General features: G+C 41.8%; 1 protein-coding gene and 1 pseudogene across 2 annotated transcripts; both read left to right on the top strand.

The window, feature by feature from the left end:
- The first annotated feature begins 1,476 nt into the window (after positions 1-1,476).
- On the top strand, positions 1,477-14,000 carry Il36a (interleukin 36 alpha). Of its 2 annotated transcripts, none has more exons than XM_040745295.1 (6): positions 1,477-1,607; positions 10,841-10,918; positions 11,005-11,118; positions 11,585-11,724; positions 12,681-12,894; positions 13,766-14,000. In XM_040745295.1, the coding sequence occupies exons 2-5, from the start codon at positions 10,903-10,905 to the stop codon at positions 12,891-12,893; spliced, it is 483 nt and encodes a 160-aa protein (XP_040601229.1). In that variant the 5' UTR covers positions 1,477-1,607; positions 10,841-10,902; the 3' UTR covers position 12,894; positions 13,766-14,000. The 2 variants fall into 2 exon arrangements, with proteins under 2 accessions (XP_040601229.1, XP_012978721.1); XM_013123267.3 differs by lacking the exon at positions 1,477-1,607 and adding an exon at positions 10,380-10,517.
- Positions 14,001-16,293: 2,293 nt separating this feature from the next.
- Positions 16,294-16,837, top strand: LOC101824478 (annotated as a pseudogene).
- The last annotated feature ends 6,173 nt before the right edge of the window (positions 16,838-23,010 follow it).

Genomic DNA, 23,010 nt, shown 5'->3' with positions numbered 1-23,010 from the left:
GAATTAAAACTGGTCCCATTCAAAGGATGGAAGAACAAATAGCTTTGCACCACTCAATGCAACAAAGTGCACCAGAGGCCATTGGAGCAACACTTTGTAGGGGAACATTACTTCCATGGTAGAAGTCCTTATCCACAAACTTTATTAGTTAAGGATAGAAGTAGAATAAGCCCATTCAAAGAAGTTTATTTTCAGAGATGGAAAACAGCACAGTGGGTAAAAATGCTTGCTGTCTAAGCCTGATGACCTGAGTTCCATCTCTGGAACTCACATTAGGACAATGGAAGTAAAGACTGACTCACAAAAGTTGTTCTTTGACCTTCACACATATGTCATGACACCCATTCATGCACATACACAACACACACACACACACACACACACGCATGCACACACGCACGCAAGCATGCACACACAAACACACAATACATAAATTTTTAAGTTTAAAAATGATTTGTTTCTATAGGTTTTGCTTGAAAATGACTGAAGAATGTGTCTGCCCAAACAAGAGAAAAAATGTGACCTCTTTAAAGTAGTACCCATCCCCACCAGAGAACAAACAGGAAGGAGAACCTCCCTGGTGATGTAAAAGAAGACCCCAGAAGATAGCCAGGCAGAGTGGAGCTGTCATAGGCTCAGATGAGATTAAGCTAGCTGTGCAGACACTGAGATAAATATGTTTAAATAAATTAGAGAGATTTTGATGGTGGAAAAAACTGTGGAAGAATAATGAACTCTATAGAAAAATAAGCAAAAATTCTACATGGTAGTACATGCCTGTAAATATATCCAAGGTCTCATCACCTGGTGGAATAATAGTCCCTTGGAAGCATCAATTTTCCATCTTCTTTTCCAGCTCCTTCCCCAGCTTCTTGCATCTGTAGCTGTCACCCTAAATTTGGTGGCCACCATTCCTTTGGACTTCATTACAATATTACTATATATATGAATATCCCTAAAATATGTAGTGCTTAGCTTTATATGTTTTAAATTTTTATGGAGATGAGATCATAGATATGCATTCACCTCCAGCCCACAATCTTGGGAATCATTCATGTGAGTTAAGGTGTTTAGCAGCAGAGAAGATGCCAAGAAACTCAGTAGGCAAGATACTTAAGAAAAGCCCAGGAGAGAGTAGTCAAGAGTAGACAGTGAGGAACTTCCCTTTCATATTTTACATCTTGAAGGATAACATCCCATCCTTGGAATTCATTGTATTCTGGAAACTTTTACATCTCCTCTCTGATTTCTTCAATGACTCACTGATCATTCAGTAGTGAAAAATGTTTAGCCTTCACATGCTTATGTAGTTTTTCTTTCTATTAACTTCTAGTTTCATTGAACTATGATCTAAAAAGATGCAAGGGATGACTATGATTCTTCTATATTTAGTAAGAGCTAATTTGTTGCTTAGAATGTGATGTATCTTAGGAAGGATTCTATGACTCTATTTCTGTTGGGTAGAACATTCCATGGATACCTGTAAAATCTATTTGCCCTATGGTACACTTTAACTCTGGGATTTTCTTACTGGATCTTAATTTGAATGACTACATGGAGATGAGCACAAAGTGTTGAAATCACCCCTATTACTGTATCAGGATCTTGTATGTATTTTAAGTATTTGTGTTTATAAAATTGAAAATACTAATGCTTGATGCATATATTTTATAGCTATTATATTTTCTTGATGAAGTGTTTCTTTTAGTAATATATAGTACCCTTCTTTATCTCCTCTAATTAATTTTCGTTTGAAGTCTGCTTTATCAGATATCAGAACAGCTATGCCACTTTGTTCATTTTCTAGTTTTCTATGTTTGACTCTAAGTTTGGGGTTTGTCTCTTGCTGGTAACATATATTCGGATACAAATTTTTAACCAAGTCAGACAGTTTACATTGATCTTCATTGGTAAGTTCAGGTCATTTGCATTTAATGTTATCATTGAGATATTTTCATTAGTTTATGTAATTTAGTTGGTTTGTGGTTTGAATTTTTTTGTTTGGTTTTTCGAGACAGGGTTTCTCTGTATTGTTTTGGAGCTGTCTTGGAACTCGGTACTTGCTCTGTGGACCAGGCTGGTCTCAAACTCAGAGATCTGTCTGCCTCTGCCTCCAGAGTGCCAGGATTAAAGGTGTGCCCCACCAACGCCTGGATTGAATTATTATTATTTGTTCTTTATTCCCTAGTAATATCAAGGGTTTACTAATTTACTATGTCTGACAAAATGGACTGATTTTTAGAATTCATTTGTTTTGCACTCCTCTCAAGAAATGTATTCTTTTCTGTGCTCTCGTAATGGAAGCTGTTTTTCTTCCTCTTCTATATATAATATTCATAGGTATCTTCTGCAGTGCTGACCTGATAGTCATGAGTTTCCTTAATGTGTACTTTCCTTGAAATATTTTTAGTATGTCAAGTTAAACACTTATCCTTGGACAGATCTTAACCTCTCCCTCTGGTCCCCCAGATCAATCCCCCAGAACACCTGCAGCAGCCTTCTGAACCCCATCTCTGGTAGACCCCACAGCTCTTCCCCTTCTAACCCTCCACCCTCTACTTGCTGCTTTATCCCAGACCCCAACTCTAACAGGCATTCCTTGCTAACCCACAGGCAACTCCTGCCTGGAAAGTAGGTAGACTGACTATAGATCTTCTCTTCTCCTACTATTCCTCCATATCTAGTCACCATCTCATCCCCAGCTCTGTAGCAGAACTTGTAGGATGACCTCTCTCTTCACTCTCTGCCCCTATTACAAAGACACTAAATAAGCAGATTCTGATGGAACATACTACTTTCCTCAATTCTGTTAACCCTTCAGACCCTTGGCCTACCTCTATTCCTAAGTATCAGCTTCCATTACCTGTGGGAACACCAGACCTTGAGCAGAGACCCACTTCCCCTTCTGCCTGGGAGTAGGCAGCTGTAAGACAATGTTTAGTAAAAACATGTTTACTAAAAACGATACAATAAGTTCCTGGAAAAGGCCTTCCCACGGAAACTGCCCTGACCTCGACCTTGTCCAAAGACTAACCGCACCTTCAAAAACCCACACACATCTACCTCTGGTGTCAGAGAAGAACCAGGCAGGGGAGAGGAGAGAGCAGAAGCTTCTCTGGTGGGAGCTTTTCTTAGGAGGTTTTCTTGAACCTTTTTTGGAGCCTGTTTAAAGTTTCTTTACATCATTGAACAAGTCTCTGTGTTGTCAATCCCCGACACCCTCCGCACGTTCTCGGACACAGGCCGCGCAGCAGACGTGACAATTACCCAGAAGCAGATTTTACCTGGAACCTCCAGTGGCCACACCTATCAGGTTCACAGAAGATTTCCTACCAGTCAACACAGTCACACTACACTCTCTCCTCAAATCTAGATAGGAAACAAAATTAAAAGGGCCAGTGAAATAACACCCTGGCTTTGAGACCAGAGCCAAGGAAACACACTCTGTCCCCAACCAACTCAGGACTGGAAATCCAACCAATCCCTGAGCACAAAAACCAACCAGTCCCTGAACATAAAAACTAACCAGTTTCTGAGTTTGTCCCAAGCTCAGTACTTGAGATCCTACCAATCTCCACCCTGAAAGTCTTTACCCTGGAAAGCTCAGTCCCTAGGGGACCCTATATAAGCCCTGTACCTGTTCATTTTGGGGCCGCCTTTTCCTGCCCTGGCAGAGACAGTCACTGTCCTGGATTCCTCCCTCCCAAAAAATCTCTTAAGTGAGGTTTGTCATAATAGCAGAGCAGAGATGTAATAACTTCCTCAGGAGCAGAGCAGAGCTGTAACACCTCTTGCCAGAGAGAAGCAGACAGGAGCTGGACTAGAGCAGAACTGTAACACCTTGACTGAATAATCTTTCTCTTGCTGTCATAGAATTGTGACACTCCTGGGAAACAGAGCAGAGGTATAACTCTTCTTTGAAGAAGAGCTGCAGCATCCTCACTGGGGAAACCCTCCCCTGCTGGAGCAGAGTCTTTACACTTGTATTAGAGAAACATTTCCTGGAGCTGGAGAGATATCTCAGTGGTTAAGAACATTGACTGTTCTTTCAGGGGTCCTCAGTTCAATACCCAGCAACCATAGGGTGCATGGTGACTCACAACCATTACTCTCTTTGGTGTAAGTATACAGGCAGACTGAGCACTCATAAATAAATAAATAAATCTTAAAGAAAGGAAGGAAGGAGGAAAGAAGAAAGGAAGGAAGGAAGGAAAGTCTTCTTAGCACATAATAACCAAAACACTAAATGTACAGAGGAAAAAAAGAATATTAGAAGCTGCAAAGCAAAAATACCAAGTAATATATAAAGGCTGACCTGTTAGAATTACACCTGAATTCTCAATGGAGACTCTAAAACCAGAAGGGTCTGAACAGAACATGTGCTGCAGACTCTAAGAGACCACAGATGTCAGCCAAGACTACTATCGCCAACAAAAACGTACAATCACCTTAGACAGAAAAAATAAAACATTCCATGACAAAACCAAATTTAGGCAATATTTATCTACAAATTCCAACCTACAGAAGATTCCAGAAGAAAACCTCCACTCTAAGGAGGTTAACTACAACCGTGAAAACACAGGAATGAATAGTAGGCCAGCAAAAAAAAAAAAAAAGGAATCCATAACCATTGGCCATTGATATCTCTCATTGTCAGTAGACTCAATTCTCTAATGAAAAGACATGGACTAACAGGATGGATGTAAAAATAGGACCCATATTTCTGCTGCATCCAAGAAATACACCTCAACATCAAGGATAAACACTACCTCTGGATAAAGCAAATGAACCTAACAAAGAAGCTGGTGTGGCCTTTTTAATATCTAACAAATAGACTTCAAACCAAAACTAATCAGAAGAGATGGGGAAGGATACTACACACTCATTAAAGGAAAAAAATCCACCAAGAGGACATTTCAATTCTTAATATCCATGCCCAAACAAAAAGGACACCCAAGTTTGCAAAAGAAACATCACTACCTCTTAAATCACATATTGAGCCTCATATAATGATAGTGGGGGGACCTCAATACTCCATTCTCACCAATAGACAGATCACCCAGACAAAAACTAAATAAACAAATGCTGGAGCTAACTAATATTATAAGCCAAATGGACCTAACAGATGCTTACTGAACATTTCACCCAAACACTAAACAACATACCTTTCTCTCTGCACTTCATGGAATGTTCTCCAAAAATTGACCAGATACTCGGGCAAAAAGCAAATCTGAACAGACACAAGAAAACTGAAATAACTCTTCATCCTATAAGGCCAGTATACATTAAAGCTAGATAGAAACAACAAAGACCTGCAAATTCATGGAAACTGAACAATACTACTGAATGAAAAATGGGTCAAGACAGACTTTCAAGAATTGCACTAAAATGAATACAGAGCATATCCAAACTCTTCAAAAGAGGAGGCAAAGGGGATGGAGGACACTGGGAGAACAAAGCCTTCTAAACCAACCGAGCAAAGCTCATGTAAACCCAGAGACTGAAGCAACAAGCATGGGGCCTACTCAGATCTGCACCAGGCTTACCAGCAGATATCACACCTTTCAGTTTTGTACTTTTATGGGAACAAGCGGGTCTCTGATTCTTGCTCCTTCCCTTGGGGCTCTTTTCTTACTTTTGGTTTACCTTGTCCAACTTTGATGTGGTGGCGTTTGTTTTATCTTATTGCATTTTATTTTGTTGTGTTTTGTTGCCATCTCTTAGAAGCCTATTCTGTTCTCATGAGGAACAGGAAGGGAGTGGATCCATATGGGAGGGGAGGAGGGGGTAGAGGTGGAGCAGAGGAGGGGAGCCAGTAGCAGGATAAATTATATGAGAAAAGAGTATTTTCAACAAAAGCAGGGTGTTTTGTTAGATATAGCACTGTTGGTTGGCAGTTATTTACTTTCAGGGTTTGAAGGGTATCATTCCATGGTTTTCTGTCTTTGAAGATTGATGATGAGAAATATGGTGTCATTCTTGTGTTTCCGTATTTTTAGATGAGTTAGCATTTTGTCCTCACAGCTTTTAATATTGTTTCTTTACTTTGTATTTTTGACATCTTAACATAATATGTTATGGGGAGGTTTTACCCTGGCCTTGTCTATTTGAACTATAAATCCTCTTACATTTGAATGTCTGCTAATATCTCCAGACTTGAGACATTTTCTGCTGTTATTTTGTTTAATAAAGTCTTCATGACTTTGGTGTTTGTGTCAGCTCCTTCTGCCCTGTGGATAGCAGGTGTGGTCTTTTGGTGGTAACTCAGATTTCTTGGATATTGTGGTCATACGTTTATTTATTTTTCTTTATTGTTGTTAGGATGCAGCATTTCATAAATCCCCTCAATCCCTGATATTTTTCCACTGCTTATATGGAACATTGGTGATGCTATCTACTATATCTTTTACTTAGTTCATTGTAATTTTTCATTTTCAACGTTTTTATTTTTTCCATTGAATCCTGTCTGGTTATGGAATTTTCTTTGAACGGAGGAGGATTTTTTTTTATTTTTCAGTTTAAATTTAGATAAGAAACAAGGTTGCTTCACAAGTCAGTTCCAGGTCCCTCTCCCTTTCCCTCCCCTCCTCCCATGCTCTCCCCCTAAGCCCCCCATTATCTCCTCATTTCCCCAGGTAGGGTGAGGCCCTCCATGGGGGTGTCCATAGTCTGTCATTTCATCCAGGGCAGGGCCTAGACCCTTCCCCAAGAGTTCAGGGTGAGAGTGCACCTCACATTGTTCTATGGGAGTCCAAAGTCCGTGTGTATACTCGGGATGGGTACTGATCTGCTGCCCAAGGCTCAATAGATTACCTAGGCCTCCTCACTGACACCCACATTCAGGGGGTCTTGATCAGTCCCATGCTGGATTCCCAGGCTGATGCCTGGGATTCAAGAGTTAACCTTTGTCAGGTCAGCTGTTTCTGGGGGTTAAACCAACGGAGGAGGATTTTTAATAACAGCTTCAATCTCATTGCTTGTAATGAGTCAATTTAAGTTGTTCATATCTTCAGGGCTTAGTTTTAGTAGATGATATGCACATAGAAATTCTTTCATATTTTCTGGCCTATCCAGCTTTCTGGCATATAAATTTTCATAGTAATTTCTACAAATGTTCTGTATTTCTTTGGATCCAGTTATAATGACACCCCCTTTTCTAAATTATTTATTATAAACATTGTATATAATTATTTGTTATACATAAATTTTATCTTTATAATAGAACTCATATTATAGACCTCATTTGTTCATGACACTTTTGATCTCTAATTTTATTAATTTGAGTGTTCTCCCTCTTTCTTTTTGTCAGATTAGCAAAGAGTTTCTGTTACCAATTTTTTATATTATTCATTGTTCTTTTAATCTCTGTTTAACTAATTTATTAATGTCAATTTTCTTGATGAGCTTTTCCTTCATGTAGTCAACTTTTTCATGCACATGTCTGTGTTTTTAAATTTCATTTTGTAGATTTTTTCCTCTTAAAAAGTCACAGATTGAATTCACCTGATTGTTTATGTACACTTTCAAGTCCTTGATCACTTTTATAAGTAAACTTTTGAAAGTTTACTGGAATTTTACCTATTTTTGTGTTCAGTGGTTATGATCTTTTGGACAAATGATGTTGCTTTGTTTTTCATGCTTCTTGCAATTCTGTGTTGCAATCTGTGTATCTGGTTTGCATATTTCTGTGGATGAGTGGAGATTACCTTCTTATTGAGCAGCCTACTCTTCAAGTTGCAATCCCCAGTACTACTCAGTAAAGAGAAAGCAAACTCCTGTAGCAGAAACATCATACCATACAGGGTACAGAAATGCACTTAAAACAAACACTATATCTCACTAGTACATCATAATGCATCATCAGTGACCACAAAAAGGAGAAAAGAAAAATTACTGGAAGAATGTGCTATGGAGTGAAGAACCATTTAGTGTAACAATGGAATAGTAAATTAATGACATAAAGGAAGGAGACAGGTGAGAGGGAGAAATAGGGAAGCTAGGTTAAATGAATGAATGGAAAAGGAAGAGGAGTGCGGCTGAATGTTATAGAAGGATACAAGAAGGAGAACAAGGCTAGAAAATAACAAATTTAGAAATGAAAATTAAAAACTTTTCTCAATGAGCCAAGGGAACTACGAGCTGTTTGCACATGACTATGTATTGTGTGACCCAAGTCTCCCCACTCCACTTCATTATCAGTTTTTATAGTTTTCAGTGTTTTAAGGGAAACATTGAAATTTTTAAGAGTTCATGTCATTTGTTAATGATAATGTTTCCAAATGGTGGCACAAAGTGTTCACTGCATATCCCATATTCCATGGGATACTTAGTGCCATTTCCGTATGCCAGTATCCTACCCTTAACTGGAAGAATAAACTCATCTAATTTCAGATGTCATGGTACATCAAAATGGCTAATGAAATAGTTGGAATTGACTGCTTCTGTTTTAAATGGTAGTGTTACTCCTCTACTAAGAAATACAACAAAATCGAAATCCTGCTAGACATGAGGTGGAGAGAGGAATTACAAAAAGTAAAAGTAGAAAATGTGGTGTCAGATTAGCTGTCTGGGCCCTCAAAAATTGGGAACTCCCATTGTACCCGAGGAATGAGTTAAGGGTCAGCTGAGTTGAGTCAAGTCGATGAGTCTGCACTGAGTCGGGACGAGTGTCTGGTGTCCACCAGAGTTGTCATCTCAGTGGCAGCTGGCTTCCTCCATATAACAGGAGCCCCTGCTGGCAGTGCTTAGCTTTGCATTGCATGGTCTTGTATCTCCTGCTCCTAATGCTCCCCACATTGCAGGGTCTGGCTAATGCTTGAGCTGGGATGTCTCCCCAAGTACGGTAGGAGTGTGGGAAGCAAACAGCACAGAGACTGGTATGGGAGAAGGATCTCTAAGGAATATCGTTTACTTCCTAGGCTTTCCCTCCACTGCTGTCTCAACTTCTCCCTGAAACCTGCAACTGCACTTGAAGCTTGTGAGGGCTGCGCTTTGCCCCAAGGAGAAGATCGTTCACCTTTTGGAAACTCTGTCTGTTTCTCTTTCCCTAGTCACGGAACTCTATGGCTGAGGTTGTACTCAGGTTACTTCTACATGTTCTCTTTGTTTTTGCTTTTTCAGGAAACCTTTTACTTCCTTCTTGGATTCCCAAGGCTCTTCCTCTATTTCTCTCCTTGAGATAAAGTCTATTACTTCAAATTATGACTCCTTCCTGCCTCACGCGGAGTCAGCCTATAATCAGCCATCTTACCTAAAAGTCCCGCTGAATTCAGCATTGGGGGTGCTTGTCTACCGTCTTCTCCATCCTACTACTTCAGTCTTTGGTTTCCTTGAGGGAAATGCATGTTTATTAGTTGTTAGCTTTACTATTTTGCTTTTGTCTTTAATCTTATGAAAGTGCATCCCGGCGAAGTTATGAGTGCACCTCTTTTATATAATCCAAGATCCTTGCACCTGTGCCCATGACTCTCCAGAAACGGCTTCTTTTCATCTTTCTCCCCATCCTGAACCATTAGATTCTCTTATTTAGGCAATTCCACATTCCTAAAGCTGGCCATCAAGGTCCATTCTCCTATCTGGCCACTTCCATACGCCTGACTCCTTCCTGAGAATAACTGCCAAGTCCAGCTATCAGAGTTTCCTATTTGGCTGCACTGACCACCATGCTCCACCAGAACCGACCAACCCTTCCTAGCTCGTCCTCGCACAGACCTCCCCTTTTTCCGTTAAAAGTCACTCTTGCAGAGCCATGTGTGCTGTCTCCGGCCCATTCCGGTCCTTGTCTCCCTGTCTTGTTTAATAAAGGATCTCTTTGTATGGGAAATTGGAGTTTGGGTGTGGTCTGTGCCTAATTCTGGGTCTGGAAGGGGGCAACCCAGGGTGTGCAGGTTCCTTCGGGCTTCCTTATCCTATAACAAAGCAATGCTAAATCTGCTGAGGTGTGGTCAGACAGTCCAAGAGCTGGCACTGCTTCGGGTAAAGTGTGTTGTCGGAGAAGCAGCCTGCGTGAGGGCTGGGAGAAAGTAGAGCATCCCCTCCAGTCAGCCAAGGTGACTTGCGCCAGGTTAGAAGCTACGCAGGACATCATCTTGCCCCTCCCCCCACCCCCATTGGCTCTTGCACTTGCTACAGGCTCCTATTGTATGAGCAATGTTCTAGTACGTCATTTTACAACTCCTAGTCCAGTCATCCACCCTGGGGAAATCCCACATTGTTTCTTTCCTCAGTCCGCCAGAATCCATAACTGTATTTCCTGCTTGTTGCTTAGCATGCCCTCCCATCCCAAGGCACTCTGATAGGTCACAACCATGCTGACATTGACATTTCCTCCAAATAAACACTTAGCAAGTCCTTCTGCACAAGGAACCAGCAATTATCTAGGGTGCCAGGCAGTCCGAGATCCACTGAGGCAGAACTTCCTTCCTTCATGTTGTGGATAAAAAGGCATGGGTCGCAGCAGAGCCTGTCAGAGAGGCTGAGCGCAGTAGGAGCGGCAGTTCCGCAGTTGGCAGGCACAGGTACAGCAGCAGCTGTAGGTAGGGCTGTGGTGGGCAGGCACAGTTCCTCTGTAATCAGGGTAGAGAAGCAGCTTCTGGCTTTCGGTCACTGACCACTGATCTCTTGATGTTTGAGTCTGGCCTTGGTACTCCGTGTCCTTCCAAACCTCAGGCCTGCATGGAAGTTGTAGAGTAGCTTCTTGGGCAATGAGCTGAGTCTAAGGATGTAGAGGGATCTTGGTGAGACTTGGGTTAGGAGAGTCTGACTGGCTGTTAAGGTGGTCAGCAGTTCCTCTGACCTGGGGTCAAACTGGGACTTAGGACTAACTCTGTTCCTCACCTAGGATCAGTCTGCACATATATGACACCGGAGCTAGGTTGGCAGTTCTGAAACATCGCCACCGTAATGGATACAAGCAAACGTAAAGATCTTTATGGAAGACTGGAAAAGGGGGGGAGGGCCCTGTGCCTCTGTCTTTACATATCTGTATTTTTACTTCCTTTACAGACCTAAGCAGAGCAGAACCTTGGCTAAGACATATTCAGGACCTTAACAGTCGTGTGTGGGTTCTTCATAACGACATCCTCACTGCAGTCCCTAGGAAAGAACAAACGGTTCCGGGTGAGTAGCCCAGGCCCTGTGTGGCAGCCCATCCGGCTAATGTTGTGGGTCTGTCCTGAGTCTTCCATTGCACGTGCGTTAGCTGCCCTTGCCTGGAGGAGCATTTCATGGGCAGTTTAGAATGGAGGGCCAAACAGACTCAGACAGCTGTGGGATGGGTCAAGGGACAGAGGTGACTGACTGCGGGAGGAGTGGAAGGTTGAGGAAATGGTGGAAGACTTTTTATCTGAGAAGTTTCAGAGTCAAATGACAGAGAAAGCTCTATGGGATCAATCTTTGAATCTATGAGAGGCTGGCTTCTCTAATGGAAAGAGTCACCCAAGTGCCATGCCTGTGAGTCAGGTGGTGAGTGGCAGGTGAAATGAAGGCTGGTAAGGACATTCCAACCACTGTTTCCATGTCTCTAGCTTAGAGTGTTGCTTTGGAAGTAAGAACTGAACCCCACTTTCTGCTCTTGCATTCCCAGTCACTGTCACGTTACTCCCGTGCCAATATCCGGAGGCTCTTGAGGAGGGCAGGGGGGATCCCATGTATGTGGGCCTGAGAGAGCCTCAGTGCTGCCTGGCCTGCACAAAGCAAGGAGAGCAGCCGGTGCTGCAGCTTAAGGTGAGTTCAGGAAGGAAGGGTCTGTTCTCGACTGGCCACAGGTGAGGAGCGCATCTGGCCAGAAAGTTCCCACTTGACGGAAACCCTGATTTCCAAATCTTTTAAAAGGCAGTTCACAGATTATCCTCACATCAATTTATTGCTCCCCTAAGGGTACATGCAGCACCGAAGAACAAGAACAAAAAATGTAGGGGTATTTGAAAGTAGTTTCCAAAGTAACTTTTTGTTTTATTTTACAAAAGGAAGTTTTGTCAAGGAAAGTTTTTAGAGTTATGTGTGTGTGTGTGTGTGTGTGTGTGTGTGTGTGTGCATTCATATGCATGATTATGTGTCTATGTGTATGTGTGCAGACATGTGAGTATAGGTCAGTAGTTGACACTGGCTCTCTTCCTTTATCTCTCCCCACATCATCATCATTATTATTATTGTTATTATTATTGGGTTTTTGAGACAGGGTTTCTCTCTGTAACAGTCCTGGTTGTCCTGTAACTTACTTTGTAGACCAGGCTGGGCTTGAACTCCGAGATCCACCTGCCTCTGCCTCCTAAGTGCTGGGATTAAAGGTGTGTGCCACCACCACCCTCCCTACATCATTTTAAAGACAGGATCTCACTAAATCTTGAGCTCACCAACTATGCTAGGCTGACTTGGGGGGGAGAATGACTGAAATATCTGGGTACGGAGGCACCTGCCTCTCATCTCAGCACTGGGGATACACAGAGAGAATTGTCTCAAAACATTAGCAATACCAAACTACAGACAACCAAACAAAGCTGAAACCTGTGTCCCAATGTTTCTACTGCACTCTTAACACAGATTAGGGGTATGTGGTTCTTATAGTCTAGTAAGAAACAGAAGTCTCCAGACCTGCTTTAACAGTTGGGGACTGATGTTAAAAACAAGGGAACTGTTGAGGTAGTGATGTTTCTTCCTGGGATCTCCTTCTCACCCACCAGAAAGAGGACATACTGGAACTGTACCGCCAAAAGGAGCCTGTAAAACCCTCTGTCTTCTATCACAGCAAGAGTGGCACAACCTCAACATTTGAGTCCGCAGCCTTCCCGGGTTGGTTCATCGCTGTCTGTTCCAAAGGAAGCTGTCCGCTCTTTCTGACCCAAGAACTGGGGAAAACCCACATCACTGACTTCGAAATGACTCTGGTGCACTGAGGTCAGTCCGCACCACGCAGAGAACCCTGCCTTTGTCTCCACCATCCTAGCCCCCAAGGCTCTTCCTCCTTTCATGAGCATTGTAATCCTGGCCAGTCCTCCATAGGGAGGCAGGTTTGCTCATGCTGTCCTGGTTTGTTTCCATCAACCTACAACAAGCCAGACTCATCTGGGAAGGAAAAACAAATCAGTTGAGAAAACGCCCCCATTATATTGCTTGGTCAGCAAGTCTGTGGGGCGTTTCTTGATTAGTGATTGATGTGGGAGGGACCCAGACCACTGTGGTTGGTGCCACACCTGGGCGGGGAGTCCTAGGGTTCATAAGAAAGCAAACTGAGCAAGTGACATAGAGAAAGTATCATTCCTCTGTGGTCTCTGCTTCAATTCCAGCCTCCGGGTTCCTGTCCTAAGTTCTTGCGCTGACTTTCCTCAGTGATGGACTGGTACCTGGTACCTGGTACCTGGAAGTGTAGAATGAAATAAACCTTTTCCTTGCCAAGTTGTTTTTGGTAAATGTTTTATCACAGCAACAAAGGTATAAACTAACCCACACATCCAAGTGCAGGATAAAGGGTGATAAAGTCTGAACTAGAATAAGAAGAAAGAATCTGTTGCTGGATTTTTCACTCAAAGGTGATTGATGCCCTCCAATATATTCATGCAAGAATCTAAATGCTGGTGTAGGTTGTTGGGAAAATGACAGAGGTATATTGGGTGTCTTTGCCATAGTGATATAGTTAAATCATGACACCATCACAAAACTGATAAAGAAAGCTCTAGCTGTATATTATACATATGCATATATAGCTGTTAATGTGTAAACTAAGAAATGTGAATGGTGACCATCCGTGTTCATGCTTCTGGGTTTTCAGACACATCGCTCTGTGGCTCTCTCTGAAGAGTCTCTCCTGACAAGAAGCTGAGCTCTCCGGTGGTTGGCTTCCCTCTCTGTGACAACCGAATCAGATGCATCTTACCACATTCTCATCCAAAGCGTTACTGCTGGGTTTTGTAAGATGTCAACTTTGTAGAATAAAATCATTTATTTCTCTTGTTTTATTGAATACAATGACTTTAGTGCAATAAAATAGCCATGTTATTTCTGCATGTATAAGGAGTCATAGTTTGTAAAGCAGGTTCACATGAAGTCTCTCTCTCTCTCTCTCTCTCTCTCTCTCTCTCTCGTATGTGTGTGTGTATGCATGTATGTACATTTGTATGTATTTGCATGTATGTACATGTGAAGGCCAGAAGTTAATGCTGGATATCTTCCCTAATCATCCCCACCTTTTATGTTGAAGTAGGGTCTTTCGTGTGGGCTCAGAGCTAGTGCAGCCAGCCAGATTGCTCATAAAGAACTCCCTTGTTAATCTGGTTCCAGTCATTGATGTTTCCCTGACACTCCCTCTATTCCATCTCCTTAGCTCCAAGTCTCTTAGTTTTTAGAAATAGCAAGATTCCTAAGGAAGGTGGTCTCTTCCAAAACCAGGTTCTTCAAGGCCCAAATATGGGGTAGCTAGGACAAATAGGGCTCCATTAATAAAAGCCATTCACTATATTTCAGCGCACAGTGCAGATACATAACTGACTGAAAATCTGCCCCACCCTGGAATCTGTTTCTGTGAGCATCTTGTGAGTTTTTCCTTCAAACTCATCAACCAGAAACTGACTTGGCTTTCATGTATGGTGAGCATATTCATTTTTGAAGGTTTATCCTTTTCTATACCCTTTTAAAGTTTCTCTAAGAATATTTTAGTTCTTCGAGCATTTCCTACGATGTGTTTTGATCACATTCACTCCATCCCCCAAACTCCTCCTACATCCGTCCCTCTTTCCCTACCCACCAAACTCTGTGTCCTCATTTTGTGTGTGTGTGTTTATTTTTAAACCCATTGAGTTCCGTTTCTGCTGCCTTGCAGGAGGCAGATACATTCGGGATTTCTTTTTGTTATGTATACACACACACACACACACACACACACACACACACACGAAGTTTTTAGTTCTTTGCAGTGTGGTGGCTGATAAAATAATCTCTTCAGTCCTGCTGGAAAAGACAGCAAGTCAAAGCCTCCCTGGGGAATGATGTGGGGATTGGGAAGGGGGCTGAGGGAGGGCTGGTGGAGGGACAGGGGAGGAGGGGTGGGAGGGGAGCTGGGACTGACATGTGAAGCATGCATGCATGTTTCGAAGATATAATTTATTTTAATAAAAATTTTAAAAAATCAGGAAATGAAACTCCAAACCCCTCTTGTATATTTCTGCTAGATAGCTCTTTTATAATATGTGTCTCAAACCAGTGTATATTTGGGTCTCTTAAAAGTTAGCTGACTTTTTTTCCTTGGTACACTTTCTGAACAATAGAAATGGCAATGATCGTGGTTTTGTAAAAGTACATCTGAGGATGATTTGACTTATAGCCAGACCGCGAGCTGGGCTGGAGTCAAAATGCAAAGCTTTCCAGTCTGCAGTCTGCAGTCTGACTGCAGGACTGTCCCCAAGAAAAGGGAGTGCAGTGCCACCAAAGAGGAGCTTGGGGCGTACAGGGTGCCTTAAGCTGGGTGGGAGTATGGCAGGAGAGCATTAAAGAAAAAGGGAGTCTTACAGCAGGTAGGTCGAGCTGACTAATAAGATCTGCGGGTGAACGAATCAGTTCATACACACATTTCTCTCGTGGCTCTTTATTCTTCAAATAAAGGAGGTTTTGTTTTTTGTTTTTTAAGTTCTCTTCAAAAATTTCTCTCCAAAAGTTCTCTCTCAAAAAGCTCTCTTTAAGATTTGTCCTCAAAAGTTCTCTCTAAAAATTTTCCCTCTAAAAGCTCTCTTTTGAAATTCTCCTTAAAAATTCTCCTCCTTAGCGCTGCTTTAGCTTCCACAATCCGCTGTTGCCCAAGTGGTCGCGCTCGCTGCTGCTACTGCGACCCGCTTCTTTGGGCCCAGTCCTTTCGTTCTCGGCAACCGGCGTGGTTTGGCAGCAGCCTGGGCAGACTCGTTGTTGGCCCAGGCGGCGGGGGCACTGCTCTGTACAGCCGGTTCTGCTGGGTGTCGGCTCGCCCCGGTACTGCGCCCTGGCGGCTACTCCTGCATCCTGCATGCGTCCACTTAGACGACAATGTCAGTCCGTTTGAGGAGACATGGAGGGTAGTTCTCCAGCCCCTCAGACGTCCAGCCCTGGAGTGGTGTCCCCAGGGCCTCAGCACCCTGACCTTTTCTTCAGACTCGCACCAAAATCACTCACACAGTGGGTATTCGCGGCCCTGGGACCCCTCCTTCCTCGTTTCTACACCCTCTTTCTGAGCTCCCTGACTCCCACTTCCCTCTCCCAGAGCAGCCTTTTGCAGTGGTGGACCCTGGAGTCGAGGAGTTTAAGACGTTGGGGCTTGAAAGACAGGAAGGTACCATGGCTTCCTTGTCTGGCAACGGTGATGTTCTCACTATCCCCAGAGCTGCTATAAATAAGATGATCAAAGAGACTCTCCCTAACATCCTGCTGATCAACGATGCCTGAGAGCTGGTAGTGAACTGCTGCACCTTATGTCTTCTGAAGCCAATGAGATTTGCAACAAGTCGGAAAAGAAGACAATTTCACCAGAGCATGTCATACAAGCCCTAGAAAGTTTGGGCTTTGGCTCTTACGTCAGTGAAGTAAAAGATGTCTTACAAGAATGCAAGACAATTGCACTAAAAAGAAGAAAGGCCAGTTCTCGTTTGGAAAACCTTGGCATTCCTGGAGAATTGATGAGACAGCAACAGGAATTATTTGCAAAAGCTAGGCAGCAGCAAGCAGAATTGGCCCAGCAGGAATGGCTTCAAATGCAGCAAGCTGCCCAACAAGCCCAGCTTGCTGCAGCCTCAACCAGTGCATCCAACCAGGGGCATCGTCTCAAGATGAAGAAGGTGATGATATCCGAAATTCACCATCTCGGCTTTTGTTTCCTCTATAAGAAAACAGTGAAAGATTCAACTACTGTGCTATACATGTAAAGCTGTCTCTTCGAACTATTGAAAATTTAAGGTTCAATATAAGATCAGCTTTCAATTTGTAATGGTGTTTCTAGAACCTAAGAGCAGTGTTGAACCCTGTATTTGGTCAATAAACAGTATTACAGAAAGCATCAGGTTTACAAAAAATACAGTGACATTTACACACATCATCTGTATTTGCATCTTCTCTGCCCTTGTAACTGAACTAAAACTGAGAATTTTATATTAAGATGGGGCATGGTGTAAGGAAGAATAAGACTGGAGAAAAAGTTCATTTCTATAAAGTATCTAAATGTGTTTGTCTTTTAAAGTGAGTACATACACAGGCAACAATTATATATGCTCAGATAAATATACTTGATAAGAGAAAAACTCAAATAAGACATTAAAAACTAGGAAGGAAATGTATTCACTGCCAGTTGAATAAATTTGATGTTATGTTTTTTATTTTGTTACTGTTTTGTGTAGCAATAAAAACCAGTTTAATTATAGTATAATTTATCCTGAACTACACTATGCCATTTTAGAGACTGGCTAATCTTGAAGATTGTCATGATTCTTATTATTTCACTCCAGTTCAGTAATTGTTCATAGTATTACTTGCATCATTCATTCATGTTTATGTCATTTGAGTATATAGGTGGGACTTGTGAAACAGTTGCTTGAGTGCCATTGGTTTAACTGAGGCTCATGGATATTCAGACTTTTGCTTGGGGAATAAATGAAAGCTAAGGAGCATTCTTTCTATGAAAGAAGGCTTTAAAACCCTTATTTAACATGTAGTTTACTTATTGTTTGGTTTTAACATAGCATTTACATTTTCTTGACTAGATGGCCTAAAGAGTCCATTGCTAACTTTTAATATGGCACCATTGTTCCCATCACATAGTTGAGTGATAGCTTTGAAACTTTTACATTTGATTAAAAAGTATCATAACTGACCAGTTCTATATGAACTGTTAACTTGCTTCTTAAAAGTGAGCAGCTTTCATTTGGCTTCAATGACTAAACTGTGGTAGTGTTTGTGAGAGGGTTCCAGTGTAGCTGCAGAAATGGTGCAAATGTCATCTAAGATAATAGGAAGACATTAAGTTCCTATATCAATTGCCAACTGACTTCTGTAGTCACCAAGCCCCAGAAGAGATTCTAGCTGCCAGGGTTTTAATTTTATTTGGAAAGCTAAGTAAAGTTTATAAGTATTTGATTTCTTATTATTCATATTTTTGCAGTTCTAGAAAAAGGGAAATATTGGTATGCATTTATCAGACAGACATACTTCCCCAATATAAAAGAAATGGTAGTAAAAAGGGCAGTAATTTTCTGAATACTTTATATTGAAGTTATTTCAAGGTATTTCATGGTTATTCCCAAGAAATATTTGGAAAAAAAAGAAGGAATTGTTTTGTTTTGTTTTGTTTTTCAAAAAGGTTAAGTATCAAAGGTAGGTAGTTTAGTCTACAAAAATAAGCTAGTCACTGTTGGCTTTTCTAATTTGTACTGTAACATTCTTTTACTTTGTTTCAAGTGTGTGTTTCTCAAGTAAACAATTTAGATATTTTTCCATACCTTTTTCTTTCTGATGCAGACTTCGGGTTAATTAATATTTTACTGCATCTGATAATATATTTTTGAAGCCTAGTGACTTTTGATGTTCTTGTGATTTCACATGGTGTATTCTTCAAGCACTAAAATTCTGATGTGTTTTATTAAAAAACAAAAATTCTCCTCCTTAAAAAATTCTCCAAAAGATCTTTCTAAAAATTCTCATGGGTCCCACAAGGCTTCCAGTTTATATACCCAATACAGATATAATTAACAACTCTCTAAAAATAGCAATAATACCAGGCATGCATATCTCTCAGAACCAGGATTCCAGATTAGGTCTTGACAAAGGCAGGTCCCTCATGTCTCAGGGAGGATATGACTTGTAAAAAGTTCAGGCAAACTTTGGTCTCAGAGAGGACATGATTTATAAAAAGTGCTGTTAACAGATTAAAGGTGACTTCTCAGCAGCATATCAAAGAGAAAAACTAAGGCTATGTAGTGTGGGATCTAGAAGCTGCTGCTCTTACTGTTAATGCCTGCATGAGAAGGAATTTCTTTTCTCTGGGGCCTTTTTGAGAATATAAAGCACCCAGTATGTTTTCTTTATCAGAAGTTAATTCTAGTGGGTTAATACCTAGAATATCGATTGCTGCTTCTGTAATAAATGATAAAGGCTCTCAGCAAAGGGGCCTGCAGTAAGCAAAGGCTCTCAGCAAATGGACCTGCAGTAAGCAAACTTTTATTGGTGATAGGGGGATCTGGAGGCTGTGGTGAAGCTGCTCTTCTAAGACAAGGCATCATCAGACCTCTGAGAAGTGTAGATCAGTCCCTTTTCATTGCCCTGATGAGCTGAATCCCACATGGGTTACCCATCTTCGTGTCTTAGGTGACTCCCTCTTGGGCCAAAGATCTGGGCCAGCCCAACAAGTATGATCTCTTCATCAAGATTTTTCCATGACTGCTTGCCTACCTTGATTATCTACTGTAACAGGTCTTTCTTGTCAGACTTTCTTTCTTTTGGGACCACCAGCCTCCAAATAATGACATGGAGACTTATTATTGATTATGAAAGCTTGGCCTTATAACTTAAATTAACCTGTTTCTATTAGCCTATGTTCTGCCACGTGGCTTTTTACCTCTCCTCCATTCCGTATGTCCAATTCCCTCCATGTCTTGCTGGTATCACTCTTGTGTGCCTAGATTCGCCAGGAGTTCCTTTCTCTGCCCAAAAGTCCTGCCTTACCTCTCCTGACCAGCTATTGGCCATTCAACTTTTTAATAAGCCAATCACAGTGACACATCTTCACGCAGTATAAACTAATACTCCACAACCATCTACTGTATTTTAACCAATAATTCACATTTTTGTTACTGTCATAAAATGATTATCATTCAATATAGACTGTATAAAACATCCAGGTTTTAGGTGAACAGAGCCTTATTGTAAGCCTTTCCCCCAAAACTTCCATTTTTGAGGCACCCTTATTTTAGAGTCAAATTCTTAGAGCCACAAAAAACACTTCCTATAAAGGGGAGGGGATAAACTGGTCCAGCCAACTTAATTTCTGTGTTGCTATTGATATTTAAAATGTCAAAATAGAACAGGCTTACAGACATCACAATTAATCTGTTAGAGCTGCCTGCATTTCATATCACGGATCCCAATGACAGTCTGTCTTACATATGTGCCTAGATGCTCCATAGAACAGAACTCAACATTCCTACCAAACATAAGAACTCTAATTAATGAACTCAAATTCCAAATGTTAAATGCCCAGGAATGAAAGGTTCCTGGAAGCTTTGTGGCCTTTTGTCTGCCTAGGAGTAACGTTGACTCCAGTAACTCTTATTAGAGATAAACCAAAGATTTTGGGTTGATTCTTTTTATCCAAATTACACCAAAGAGTCTCCATTGAAAACAGCATTCATGGTGCTTTTTAAAAATCAGAGGAGTCTGGAGTTCAGGTCAGTGAAAATATGCAGGTGAATCCTCACATCTTGTAGGCACAGCATCATATTTTAAAGTTTCACAGACGCTTCATGTCATTTCCACAAGAAATGGTAATAGCACAACTACATTCTATTGAAATGCTTTTATTTCCAGTCCATAGAATTTAAAGAACAGGCACTGGAAAGAGCTAGGAACCAGAGGTTGAAGAACTTTCTGGATTCTTGAAAAGGGATTTGGGTGTATCATCAGACACTAGGTTGGGCACTAGTGACTTGCCCCAGGCTCTAAGGAAGTAAAGCTTGCTGGAAAGAGCCATTTTTACCAGGACTTCACTGTTCAACCCTAGAAAACTGTCTTACCTGACTGCAGGGAGCTCCCATGTTCAGAGAGGAAAACTTCCAGGCACCTGGCTTGGTAGAATCTGCCAAATGGTTCTGCCATTTCACCTCTGGTTTTCCTATTCTAGGGATTTCCCTCACCTTTTTCCCTTGATATTCTCTGACCTGCTCTGCAACTGTCACTTCTCTGCCCAAAGACTCGCCAGGAATAATGTTTCTAGAGAAAGGACCTGCACGTGCTCCTTTGGCCAAAGGCCAGAAGCTCTACCTCAGAAGTCAAGGCACAGGGTGTTTGTTATAAGAGAAGCCACCAAGATCAAAGTACATGGATATCTCTATCTGGTCCCCTAAGCTCTGCTCATCAGGAGGCAGATGGTGCCTTTTCTTAAATCATTAAATCAACTCTAGCCCTGGATAAGTCTCTTTGACTTCAAGGAAACTACTGTTTCTTATTGAGCAGAGAGTTGGTGGGACCATGGTCATTGTTCCTAATAGCAAGTCTAAGGCTGAGTAAGATTGAAGATCCTGTGTTATCTAGCAACAAAGTAAAAATCAACACACTAATTATGAGGTTGATAAGACACACATAAAGCTAGCTGCAAAGTATCAGAAGCCATATTTCTTCCTCCAAGGTAGAGGGTAATGGCACAAAAAAATTGAATTAATTATTTGTGAAAAATAACATGATGAATGATTGTTACTTTCTTATTCACACAGAGATTTTATTCCTTCCCACTCTGCCCAGTCACAACTAGGACTGCCTGAATTCTTAGGAGCCCCAAGAATGAGGCATCTGTTCCCAAATTTGCTAGAGGATAATAATCAGTTGTCACAGAGAAGCAGCCACTGTCATAGTTAAGGTTTTTATTGCTGTGAAGAGACACCATGACCGTGTCAGCTCTTACAAATGGAAACATCTGATTGAGGTGACTCGCTTACAGTTTCAGAGGTTCAGTCTGCTGTCATCATGGTGGGGGAGCATGGCACCATGCTCACAGACATGATGCTGGCGCTGAGAGAGCTACAGCTTGTCTCAGAGGCAACGTCAACTGAACGTCACACGGAGGAAAGCTTGAGTAAAAGAGACCTCAAAGTCTGCCCCCCATACTGACACACTTTATCCAACAGGCCCCACCTCCTAATAGTGCCACTTTGGGGGAAGGCATTTTCTTTCAAACCACCACAGGATCTATGTCCATCCTGTGCCCAGAGTACCAGATAAAGGCACTCTATGGCTTTCCTAACTGTATACTTTGGGGAAACCCAGTCCCTGCATAAGCTTCACTTTCCTGCCCTGATGCAAACCCTGTCCACAGCACACGTTTTGCTTTGATATTTAAACATTGTAAATCCCACCTAAATACACCACCCTTCTCCGAGTCCTCTGATGACTGTCTTCCAGCAGTAAGTCAAAAAGCTGGACTTTGCTGGACTTCAGAGGTGTTCCTGATGACTGTAGATCCATATGGGAAGGACAGTGTGATAATTAGGCCTGAGCCTGTCACAACTGGGCCCTGGTGAGTATGCATCATGATATTTTATCCAAATAATTAAACCACATTTGCTGCCCCAACTGATATTTCCTTCCCCTTCACCAGCACTGTCAAGATGTTTATGACTGCTTGGTATTTAAGTCCAAGCCCAAATATTAGACCTGTCTAGAGGACTACCCCCCCATCTTAGAGTTAAATGCCAAATGAGAATTAAGACAAAGGCTAGTTTTTATAGACTAATGTAATATAGATGATGTGGGTTCATTCTACAAAGACCATGGGGCTGGCAGTCACGCATCTTTGCAGTGATATGTGCCCTGTCTTGTGAGGATGGTGCTCACAACGCTGGAAATAATGAAGGAGCAGTATAATGTGGAGGCTTTCTTCATATCATCTGGTTATCAGTGGGGAGTAGGTAGGCAGCAGCAGAGCCACGCAATGTGTTTCTCATAAGACCACATAATGTGTATGCGTGAGAGTAATTATGAAGGAATTGTGTGCAGATAGCAACTCCGTCGTTCTCTGTGAGCCCAAAGGCTGGGAGCAGGGTGATGGATTTTACTTTGAGTAGAGCTAGTCATACTAGTTTTTCATTAGCACATTAAATATTGGAGACAGCCAACTTACAAAGAGGAAAGTTTTGCATGATCTCACACTTGTGGAGGTTTTGATTCATTTAACTGACTAGTGTATTCCACAGATATTTATTAAGGATATAACAGACATTGTATTGGGGGCTGGGGACACAGTGGTTAAACTGGCAAACACCCCAGTGACCAGGTACTTTGTAAAGTAATGGGGAAAGA

The sequence above is a fragment of the Mesocricetus auratus genome, unplaced genomic scaffold, assembly GCF_017639785.1.
Source record: "Mesocricetus auratus isolate SY011 unplaced genomic scaffold, BCM_Maur_2.0 Super-Scaffold_100004, whole genome shotgun sequence".
Classification (NCBI taxonomy): Eukaryota; Metazoa; Chordata; class Mammalia; order Rodentia; family Cricetidae; genus Mesocricetus; species Mesocricetus auratus.
The sequence above is the reverse complement of the archived record's forward strand: the minus strand, read 5'-3'. Positions and strand labels throughout refer to the sequence as shown.